The 10,940-nt window shown below is 48.1% G+C and overlaps 4 protein-coding genes across 4 annotated transcripts; 2 read left to right on the plus strand and 2 right to left on the minus strand.

Moving 5' to 3' along the window:
- Positions 1–1,780: 1,780 nt before the first annotated feature.
- Positions 1,781–2,566, minus strand: N7458_011770 (uncharacterized protein; the record flags this gene model as incomplete). The annotated part of the gene is made up of 1 exon (XM_056915152.1): positions 1,781–2,566. The coding sequence occupies one exon, from the start codon at positions 2,564–2,566 to the stop codon at positions 1,781–1,783; it is 786 nt and encodes a 261-aa protein (XP_056759906.1).
- Positions 2,567–3,805: 1,239 nt separating this feature from the next.
- On the plus strand, positions 3,806–5,481 carry N7458_011771 (Zn(II)2Cys6 transcription factor; the record flags this gene model as incomplete). Its single annotated transcript, XM_056915153.1, has 2 exons — positions 3,806–4,564; positions 4,636–5,481. 2 exons carry the CDS (start codon positions 3,806–3,808, stop codon positions 5,479–5,481), a joined length of 1,605 nt encoding a protein of 534 aa, XP_056759907.1.
- An 884-nt stretch (positions 5,482–6,365) lies between these two features.
- On the plus strand, positions 6,366–8,302 carry N7458_011772 (uncharacterized protein; the record flags this gene model as incomplete). Its single annotated transcript, XM_056915154.1, has 2 exons — positions 6,366–7,166; positions 7,232–8,302. The coding sequence occupies 2 exons, from the start codon at positions 6,366–6,368 to the stop codon at positions 8,300–8,302; spliced, it is 1,872 nt and encodes a 623-aa protein (XP_056759908.1).
- A 1,764-nt stretch (positions 8,303–10,066) lies between these two features.
- On the minus strand, positions 10,067–10,738 carry N7458_011773 (GFA family protein; the record flags this gene model as incomplete). The annotated part of the gene is made up of 3 exons (XM_056915155.1): positions 10,067–10,370; positions 10,476–10,655; positions 10,731–10,738. 3 exons carry the CDS (start codon positions 10,736–10,738, stop codon positions 10,067–10,069), a joined length of 492 nt encoding a protein of 163 aa, XP_056759909.1.
- Positions 10,739–10,940: the final 202 nt, after the last annotated feature.

Genomic DNA, 10,940 nt, shown 5'->3' on the forward strand with positions numbered 1-10,940 from the left:
TCTTTTGATGCTGGAAAGGCTCATGCCAGTGATGATGCCAGCACCAGCAAGTGTTAGCTTTCCTTGCAGTATCCGTGTATCTGGGCGGGGTTTGCATACCATGTATGAAGTGATGCATTTCTTGCACATCCGCGATGCTTCCCCGACGTACTCCGGCAAAACCCCTGATGGAAATTGAAGACATAGACTAAACTCTATTGCAGAGGGTTGTAACTCACGGTTGACCGATAAAGTGATCCCGTTGTGGCGTTTTTGGAAGCGCCTTTTTAGAGAAAGATGTTTCATTCTATGCATGGAACTCCAGAATCAGATGAGAGTCGTTCCCAATCAGTAAGCCTATCGACGGCGCCCCGCAGTCTAGTGCTCTGTCTCGCGACACTCCCCGTCTGTGCTCCGTCCCGCGATACTCCCTGTCCGCCAGGAAATCTAAGAGCAGTCATGCAAATCTTCCAGAGACTATAATATATATGATATTTAACGATTGGGTTTGCTAAGTGAAGATAAATAAGTAGTCGGAGCTCTATCCGAAAACGGACCTAGCATCCGATCTCTTCTAGTCATCCGTCTAGTACGAGCAAAAGGAAAAGGGCAACTTCATCCCGGCTCGAGTCGATTGGGTAGCTAAGTATATCCTTTATGCGCAAGGAAAAGTATAGTGGGTTGGAAACAGATCGGACCCTGCACATCACATTCTGTTCTTTCAGTGATAGCAGCAAACGGTGTGGATATTCTATCGATGCGAGTGATGATCTGGCCTTTCCCGTAGGCTAGTTGTCACAAGTTCTTCAGTGATATAGTACGCATTCGGCTGCCAGTTTAACCTCATTTTATCTAGGAAATTCTTCAGCGTCAGACAACTTCCCTGTCACACGGGTAATTGACGAAGATCGAATAAGGAGCTCGGTAGACCGATACTTCATATCATAAATCAACACTTCTAGGCTAACCCTTGCATTTTAGAGTTAAGTTTCGCGATCAGACACCGTTTCTGCATGCCATACCTTATAGAAAACTTCCCATCACGGGGAGGTGGTAGATCACGAATGATACTGTACCCGGTTCTAATTCTATTAACCAATGGTAAGCGTCCACTGTGTCTGAGTGCACATCCGAGTCTTTTATCAAGCCAACCTCATGGTCTTCCTGAATTCCCTCACCGAAAGGAGGCATGAAAAATCTGGTTTTCATGCTCCATCATTGTCCAATTCTACTACTTCCTTCACTTCGGACGCAATTACATGCTCACCACAGCGCCCGTGGGATAGTTAAATGTTGATTGAGGCTTTTCCTACAGGCATTCGGTATCTCAGTCTAGTAACTCAAGAATTTGGCATGGAATCAATGTATATATGAGTGAGGATGTAGTATGGCTAAACTTATTAGGATTCGGCGTTGCCGTCATGTTCCTCTAAAGAGCATTTTTAGCTGAGCGCAAGTGGAAGTGCAATTGCCAATCTCAGGCTAGCAACGGATATAACGCCGTGGTATTATTACACGTAATCCCTGTCTACCAGGGTCAACTTTCTGCATGGATGGAGTTGCCTTGAGCAGGTTTACGGATGTAGACAAGGGGTGTGAACAACCCTGGAAACAGATGAACAGGAATAATGACCGAAACGGGTGGTAAGCCGCTGGAAAGTTGTGAATGTTCACTGTCGGTAGATCAATCTTCAACAAGTTGCACCCTTTGACGATCCCTCCATAACTCAGAGAATGCAACTGTAGAGGGGACTAGTTACAGCCACAAAATCTTAAAATACACGTCCCGTCTCTAAGATCGTCACTTGGGGTCATGCGATTCTTCGAGTTCATCCAACCCAAGCACCAAGAAGTTATTGAGCTGAGTCTGTGACTCTTCCCACGCCAGGGTATACCCCTCCTTACCTTCTCCGTTTCCGTCAAGGCCGTATTTCCTCCCTATCACACTCACGAAATTGTCGTACGTTGTCGCAGGTTTTGTACGACATAGTCCACACATGATTTGCTTGAAGCCCTCCGTGTTGAAACCAGCGCGAGGGAATACCTCCATGACAGCATGATACTCTTGAGCTGAGATCAGAGGTGCGCCGTTGGGTCCAGGAAAGTTAGGACCGAAGAAATCGGCCGTAACACCCAGATGAGTGAGAGCGACCTCGGGTGCAGCATATCGAGCGATGGAGGCGGTGGTATGAAGAGCGATGGAGTCCCACACGCGCTGGATAGTGGCGTCATTGAGGTTTCCTTCGGCGTGTCGCTTTTCGTTCAACAAAAAGTCTCGAGCGATGTTGGCTCCATCGACCTCGAAGCGCTTATCGGTTGACAACAGCTCTGGAGTATTTGCCCAACCCATATCATGGAGGATACAACTGACAAATACCATCTCCAAGTCGAGGTTGGCATTATCGCGGAACTCAGCAAGCTTCTTCGCAATTATTGTTGCCCAGTACCCTGAACGAATTGCATGATTGTAGACGCTCTCTGTGCAGTGCTGCTTTGCATACACGAAAGCCCTCACTGCAAGAGAGGACGAAGGGGGTGTGATTCCAATCTCAGGCAGAGTTGGAAGCTCTTGAATAGGAGATGCCATGGTTATTGCAGTGAGTTCTGGTTTAGAATAATCCCGGGGTTTGTACTGGGGTTTTATACATGATCTGTGAACTGATAATATTAATTTAGAGTCCAGCTAAAGGGAAACATGCGAGGCGGGACTATACAAGTTCTCGAAGGATGGCAACTCCAGCCTCGTGTGCTGTGGATGGCAGGTCTAGCCGTAACCAGTGGATACCAGCATGTGGAATCATTTAGCACGCTGACCAGATTATTACCTAGCCATTTATACACTCGCCCTCATACTCTCCTCTCTAACGAGCTTTCTATCTCTAAAAGATCGTTTATTGAATAATTTTTTCTCGATCACTTGGTTTGGGTGCAAGAGACACATTCGTTAAACCTCGGGTTCCTTAAGTCTCGGAGCGCAAGAACCAACTAACTGTATGTCACCAGTAATGGTTATCTGGGAAGTTCTTAGTAAAAGACAACGTTCATTTCATCTTTTATCATGCTGCTGTAGTGAACCACTGATTTATATTTCTTGAGAACCTGCGGAACTTTCCACTTCGCTCAATGATCTGTCGTCCTTATCCAGAAGTTGGTATCGAAAGGACCCGCAACCCCCGCCAGGCTGTCCTTTACACCATTCAGCCAAATAAGAACTGCGCTCACAAAGCGCAAACTTTTCCACAAGTTCAGAGTCATTCAGAGGGACCTGATCAATACTCTTTTTTGAAAAGCGAGATCGGCCCGATGCTTTCGGATGTGGCGTAGAGCGAATATTTTCTATGGTCGGGCGCTCAGTGTGACTTTGATCTATATGCTAGCTTCGAGGATCTTGGTTGCGAATCCCAGTTGCCTAGCAGGAAGAGCGTTGGGAAGATCGACAAGATTAGGTCACAAAGTGCTGAGAACTACTCGATTTCAAGTGAGGGGGGTACGTGTAGCCAGGGTTGTTTCGCACTGGCGAGTTGCTCCCCCAATGATTGTGGCTGGTAGCTAGTGCGAATAGCACGCAGGAAGAAACCTATCAAACCAAAGATTGAGAACGTAGACTAGTTCTTTCAGGACAAAGGTGTCGCCTTGGGTAGTTCTTGGTCTGGGGTCATCCAGCACAGCAATCGGCCCCCAATCCGTCTCCGCGAAACAGACCCCTGCAGCCTCGTTATGGCCAAAAGTCCGAGTTGAACGGCCACGATCGCCATCTCCACCACGTCTCCTTCTCCTTTCAGCTTTCCAGACGCAAGAGGACCACTTGTTATCTGACACACCCACTATGTCGTCTGCCCCATCAACGGGGGCTTTTCCGCAGCCAACAAACGGTGAAACTCAAATGAGCCGCAAGTTCCCTCGTACCCGGACCGGGTGTTTGACCTGCCGGCGTCGAAAGAAGAAATGCGACGAGACGAAACCAAAATGTGAAGCCTGCACCCGCAACAAGATCGACTGCGAATGGCCACCTCATATCATCCGCATCTTCGGCCTCGATCCGCCCAACAATAGATCTGAGCAGGAGAAGCGGGGCCGTGACGGGACCGAGAGCTCCACTTCAGATGACAGCTCCATAGCGATTTCTCCATCTTCTCAGGACTCTCTGGAAGTGATTGAAAGGCACGACAAAGATGATGCGGATAACAAAAAAGACTATGCAATCAGATGGTCGAGGGGCCTGAACGCCTTTTTAAGCCCCCGGCGAGCCGGGATGTTGCTGCCAGCATCGGAAACCTTACTGGCACACTATATGGAACTGACAGGGCCGCTATTAGCCACGGCACCTGCGCAGACTGCTCCTTTCGTATCGTGGGTTATGCCGATAGCCTACAATGATGATCTGTTGATGCACAGTGTCCTAGCACTAAGTGGGGCGCACTTGTCCTTCAGGGCTGAGACTCCCGAGATTAACCAGGCCATCTACCAACATTATTGCTTAGTATTGAAGACACTTCGGCAAGTATCCCAGAACGAGAAGCTACTGAAGGACCCATTTGTACTCCTTCGAGTGGCCATGACCCTGGTCATGCTCTGTCAATATGAGGTACGCCTAACCACGCCCATTTTCTTCATTCCGGGGAATCTCCCTTTACCGACTTTAACGGGCAAATATAGGTTATCTCCGGGAACCTAGATGGATCTTTCTTCATGCATCTTCGTGCAAGTCGCCACATTATTCTCGAGCTCCGGAACAAGCGCCACGAACTCAAGACCGAAGGGGAACGGAAGCTTTATGGATTCGTGATGGAGTTCTATGCCTACTTCGTACTCTGTAACAGCATCACGCCGTTTGGCATGAATGAGCGTCGAAATCTGATCCACGACCCATTCCTCCAGTCACTAGATGACTTGAAGGACTTTGGGGCATTTGGGGTCATGTTCGGTGGAGGTCACGGTCTATTCGGGCTCATCTCATCAATCGCCCTTTTCGCAGCGCAGCAAGAGCTCATGCATTCATGGGAAAGCTTACCTGACCCAAAGCGACTGGCAACGTACAACAACTTAAAACAAACCACGCTGAACTGGAATCCGTCAGATTCTGATTGCGCGGACGCCGATTGGCCCGCCGCGCTAAAAGCAACACTGGAAGTATGCCGCAACGCGCTATTGATCTTCCTGGAAACCGGTCTGTCCCCACTTTCTAGACGAGATGCAGAGAGGCTTGAGCGTATACAAGGTCATATCGACATTGCAATGATCCATATGCCGGAGGTTATCGAGTCCACTTATGCATGCATTCTTATGTGGCCTCTATTGATGATCGGGTCCTGCATGGTTAAAGAAGAACAGCGATTATGGTTGCAGGATGTCTTGAAGCACAATCGCTACATGATGCGACATTCAATACAAGGCTGTGAACTGCTGGAAATGCTGTGGGCTGACACTGATGAGTTTGTCATTGGACCTCGGGGGCTCGGGTTATTAATGGAGAAGCATGGTCTCAACTATGGAGTTATATAAAGGTCCACCTACCTTAATCAGGGCTAAGACGATTGTCTTTTCCCTTGAGCCAGACCTGGGTGTGAGGATGGCTGCCACCGCAGTGGAATCGAAAAGGTGGGAAATGTCGAGGAAATGGGATATCCTCCAGGCGAATCAGCAGGCAAGAGAAGACGAGAGATGCAGGTGGAAGAAAAAAAAGGGATCCCACCCACCGACGAGGCCGTGTGGGCTTTTTATAGTATCAAATCACGCTTACGCATGAATGACTAGTGCTGAACATGAACATTCTTAATCATAGGGAAGACCTTACACGGCGCCTGAGCGATCTTTCCGTCTCGCATCAATTACTGTATCTAGAAGGAGGTGAAAGTCACCATGCTGGGAATATTCCTCAATGGCTGCAGGCTATCTGGCCTATCGTATGACGCTACAGTACAGTGGAGTCCATAGGTTTGAAACAACAGAAAAGTTCAACATCCTCTCATCAGTCATCCTTTAAATGTTAATTAAGGGATTTGGTCTGGGCTATATAAGAAGACAATTCAAAAGACATTCGGAGGGACCTTTCCATCCAAGAGAAAGTTGTAGCGTATTTAGAAGGACATTTTTTGAACTCTACATTCAGACTTTTGAACTGGTACTGTAGTAGGGTTTCCACCATGTGGGCCTGGTCCACATCTTCTCGCGCGCCGCGCGGGTACAGATAGGGCTCATAGCGGGGCCCAATATCGATAGCCGCGCAACGAGTATTTATGGACAACTATTCCATTAGAGTCAAGATAGCATGCGAGACACTTCAGTTGTGCACAGGGACTGCTATACAAGTATCCAGTACAAAAGGCATTACAGTAACAATTCAGCCCCCTTCTCTATCCGGCATTATAGCATTACTACCCGCTAGAATGGCTCCCCGAGATATCAAGCCATCCACGACGTTTTTCAACGGTTCAAACACCCCCGATCCCGGATGGTATTCTAATACTGTATCTGCACGCGGTCAACAACGACTGGTCATGACCTCAGGCCAGACCGGGCAGCGGAGAGACGGTTCCTGGCCTGACACTTTCGCTGACCAGGTACAGCAAGCCGTGAATAATGTATCCAGTGCGCTCGAGGCTGGCGGGGCATCTGTAGGAGAAATCGTGAAGCTCATCTTCTACTCCGTGGACTGGTCAATGGATTTAGCCGAAGAGCTCGTCAGTCCGGTTCTAAACCTCCTATCTGAGAAGCACGGCGCTCCGCACCGTCCCCTAACTACATTGGTGCCGGTGCCGAAACTGGCATTCCCCGAAGCCAAGTTTGAGATCGAGGCTATAGCCTTGATCGGAGGGACCTCGGAGCCTTGGAGGGATTCCAAGGAAAAGGGTTATTCTGCTGCTCCCGTTGAGGTTGATGTCGTGGTTGTTGGCGGTGGCTTTTCTGGCTTGGCCGCTGCGTATCAATGCCACAGTGCTGGCTTGAATACGGTTGTGCTAGAGGCCAAGTCCCGCATTGGTGGTCGCAGTCGCTCACAACATCTTGACTCGGGTCCTGGGGTGATTGAAATGGGAGCCACTTGGATCAACAAGACCACTCAACCGGAGGTTTTTGCTTTGACACGGAAGTTTGGACTCGAGACTGTTGAACAGTATGTAGAAGGTGATGAGATCTTTCAAGGGTTGGATGGCAAGGTCGTCCGCTGCCCAGACGGAACACTGGGCAATGTGAGTGGCATCGAGGTCCAAAGACGAGGTAACTTGAGCTGATGGTGTTTATTCATGCTTATTAGGGCCCGACTGAGGAGGATCGCGAGCAAGAACAGATCCTCGCTGGAGCACTCATTGAACGTCCCGAGTCTCTGAATATCCGCAAATGGGATGACTTCCCTACAGAGGAGGACGTCACTTTCGCAGAATGGGTGGCCGGTCTTGGATGCACTGGCAAACACACCCAACGTGTCGCCAATCACCTCTGCAGTGCGATTGTCGGGCGTGAAGCTGATGCTGTCGGAGCGCATTATTTCCTGGATTACATCAAATCCGGCATGGGCTTCATCAGCATAATCAGCGAGGGTGAAGAGGGCGCCCAGTCATTAAAGGTGAAGAAGGGCACATCCGAGATTGCCTACGCACTCGGTCGATCTTTGAAGCCAGGATCAATTCTGCTCAACAGTCCTGTCGACAGTATTATACAGCACCATGGGCTCAGCCAAGTCACCACAGCGACTGGGGCTACGTTCAAGGCCCGCAAGGTGATCATGGCTAATCCCACTAATACTTATACCGATATCCGATTCTCACCTCCCCTGCCGTCGGGCAAGAGAGCGCTCGTCTCTCGCACCAAGCCTGGACACTACGCCAAAGTGGTCATCTCCTACAAGCAAGCCTGGTGGAGAGAGGCAGGACTTGTAGGCAAGTTCACAAGCTTGAAAGGCCCTATTTGTTTCTCCTGGGACATCTCAGATCCGAGCATTGGCCAATACTCCCTCGCATTCTTCATTGCGGGAGATGTTGCGTATAAATGGCACCAGCTTCCCTCGCTTCAGCAAGAGGAAGCAGTTGTGGATCATCTTGCGGAGCTAGTAGGCCTCAAGTTGTCAGAGAAGGCACATGATGTTTTGGAGATCAATGTTATGGAATGGACCAAGGAAGAGTACATCTGGGGGGCGCCAACCTCATCAATGGGACCAAAGATGCTGTCGAAGTATGGGGATGAGCTGCGAAAGCCGTTCCTCGATATCCATTTTGCTGGTGGTGAGACAGCCTTTGAGTGGAAGGGGTATCTGGAGGGAGCAGTCACCGCTGGGTATCGAGCAGCAGAGGAAGTTCGGCAAGCACTGCAGCCAGAAGCAAAGCTCTAGCTCGTGTGTTGGTTGTTGATATGGAGGAAATTGTTGTATCAGCTGTACATTCCGATGACTATTCATTCTGGCCTCCAATCAATCATTCTGGACTTAAATAAGTTAGTAGTCTTCTGGATCCCATTTGGTCTTCACAAGAACAACAATACATATTCTTTGTTTTCTCCACTGTATCTGGTCGACTCCACCTGATTTGGGAAGGAAGCGAAGGGAAGCGAAGCCAAGGGTGGGGCGATGTTTGTCATTTCGACAAACTGCGCCCGAAGCTCACCGCGCCTGCCGTATTCGGGAGCTCCGTTTATATTTCGCGCACCACCCGCAAATTTTTTTTTACTTTCTTCCTGTGTCTTCACAATAACTTTTTATCCAACAGCCGTTGGCTTTTCGCCTTGCTTCTCTTCTCTTATTTTCTCAATCCGATCATAAGCAGCTTCAGCTGTCTCTGATCTGGATGTTCCGTCAGACAGACCACTACTAGTCGAGGACTTGAAGGGCTTAATGCTGCCATTTGGTCCTCGACGTGATTTGCTTCAATTTTTCTCAAAAGGTAAACTACAAGCAATGTTTCCCCCTCTTGTTCACACCCTCCCCCCTTTGGATGATGACTCTACGACATGCAAAGGCATTCCTCAATCTTAAGTTATCATGTGGAAACTGTCAATATTAAGTTTCAGCCTTGTCTGACTACACCAAACTTCTTTTTTTTGCCATTACTACCAGCGTCTGCCTGTCTGGATCCAATGCTAACAAGCTGCTGGTTAGGTAAATTTCAATTACTCCCTCGTCAATCTTTTCCCCTCTTGTCGCGGCATGTCCCTTGCATGAAGAAATCTTGAACGAACGGGCGGACAAAACGTATCTTCGTCCCTTCACCCTACAAAACCAGAGCGTACAAACTCTGTGGGTGTCTGGGAGGTGGAATACTTGTTGAGAATTCGTCACCTGATACTTTGCCCACTGTCATACCTCATTGACGTCGCCCTTTGGACGAAATGTTTGAAATAACTGTGTCTGACTGTGCGTATATTAGGTATTCTATTGCGCTTTCTTCTTACTTGCTTCCAATGCCCCTTATTACATGGTCATATCTATTATGATGAATGTGTTATTCACACTGTTTGAGCTGGATACCTCGGTATTTTGGCAATGAACATTTATACAAAAATCTGATTTAATGAGGTGAGTTGCTCTTGACAAATCCGGGTCCCCCCCCCCCCATCATTGGATCATCTTGCTAACTTTTCCGAAAGCCTGACTTAGTTGCCATGTTTTGATCTTGACATTCACGCTTGCATTTTCCATGAATGCCATTGCTGACTCGATCGATCAATCATCTAGGATTCGATACACCCAGTAGATACCCCTCTTTCTTTTTTGTAAGTTCTTACCGGCATTCATTCTCCCTGCCTCCCATTTCCTGATGAGCACCAATCATTCGCTGTGTTCTTTCTGAATACATCTTGAAGATAAAAAATTATATTCACCTTGGAGAACTGATCTACGTTCTTGTCTACACAATGTGTCACTCATAATACGTTGTGATCTGTTGCTAATTCGCAATTCAGGTTCCATGATACCCCTTAGCCTAGATCATATATGAATGAAAAGATAATTTCTTCACGACTTCCATGTTGCTCATTTCTCAAGTACTTCCATCATAGGCATTAGCATGTAGCACCACAAATCCCTTCACTTCTTCAACCCATAAACCTTTCTGCTCTGATGATAGCTCGGCTCAAAGACACTCCTAACAATAATTATCCCTCACTCGACAAAATACCCATGTTTCTTGTGCCATTCCTCCAAACTATCCTTATTGTAGAGCGTGTGGGTACTCTTCTTACCCTCAGGCCACCGCATCCAGGCTGGCTTAGAACTCTCCATGACACAAACCATCTCAGCCGGCTCCGGCAGCTCAGTATCAATAGCAGATGCGAATGGATGAATCAATTCCGGCCAGTGATGATCCCACAGCCATAACATGGTACTGCAGTTGGAGCAGAAGTTGCGCTCTGACTCGCAGAGTTCTTCGTCGGGTGTTCCGCGGTCTTTGATTCCACGGTATTTTCTATATACCAGCGTTAGTAAGGTATTTACGCTGCTTTATGTAATGCGGTGATCATTGGTTTGGATGGGTTTTGGGTTTGCATGATGTTGGTGGGGAAGATCGTACTTGATCAGGTCTTGGCCTTTCAATACCTTAAGGCTATCTGCGATACCGCCCAGGTTCACACTGCCACCGTAGCCACCAACTTTGCGACAAATGCTGCAAGCGCATAGCTGATAGGGTACTGGGGTTTGGGATTGAAGGGTAAATTCGACGCCACCACACTGGCAGCTTCCTTCAAGTTTCCTGTGGGGAACTGTCAGCGTTGTGATGTGGGGAGATCATGAAGAGTAGTGAGGGTTGGTATTTAGAAGTACTTACATTGGCATTTTGAGAGATTTCCTTCGAATATTCCGTGTAGCCACTGTATAAGCGCTTTGTTTCAGCAATGATGTCTGCTTTTCTTGAAGCTCTGGGAGAGAAAGGAGTAGCGGTGACAATCTGATCTGGGGCAACTTCGTCAGATATATATACTTTTGATTGACCATAAGCAAATGGTGCAAAATGACAACCTATGCAAGCCGCACCCAA

The sequence above is a fragment of the Penicillium daleae genome (assembly GCF_028827525.1).
Source record: "Penicillium daleae strain IBT 16125 chromosome Unknown utg000009l_segment0_segment0, whole genome shotgun sequence".
In the NCBI taxonomy this organism is placed as follows: Eukaryota; Fungi; Ascomycota; class Eurotiomycetes; order Eurotiales; family Aspergillaceae; genus Penicillium; species Penicillium daleae.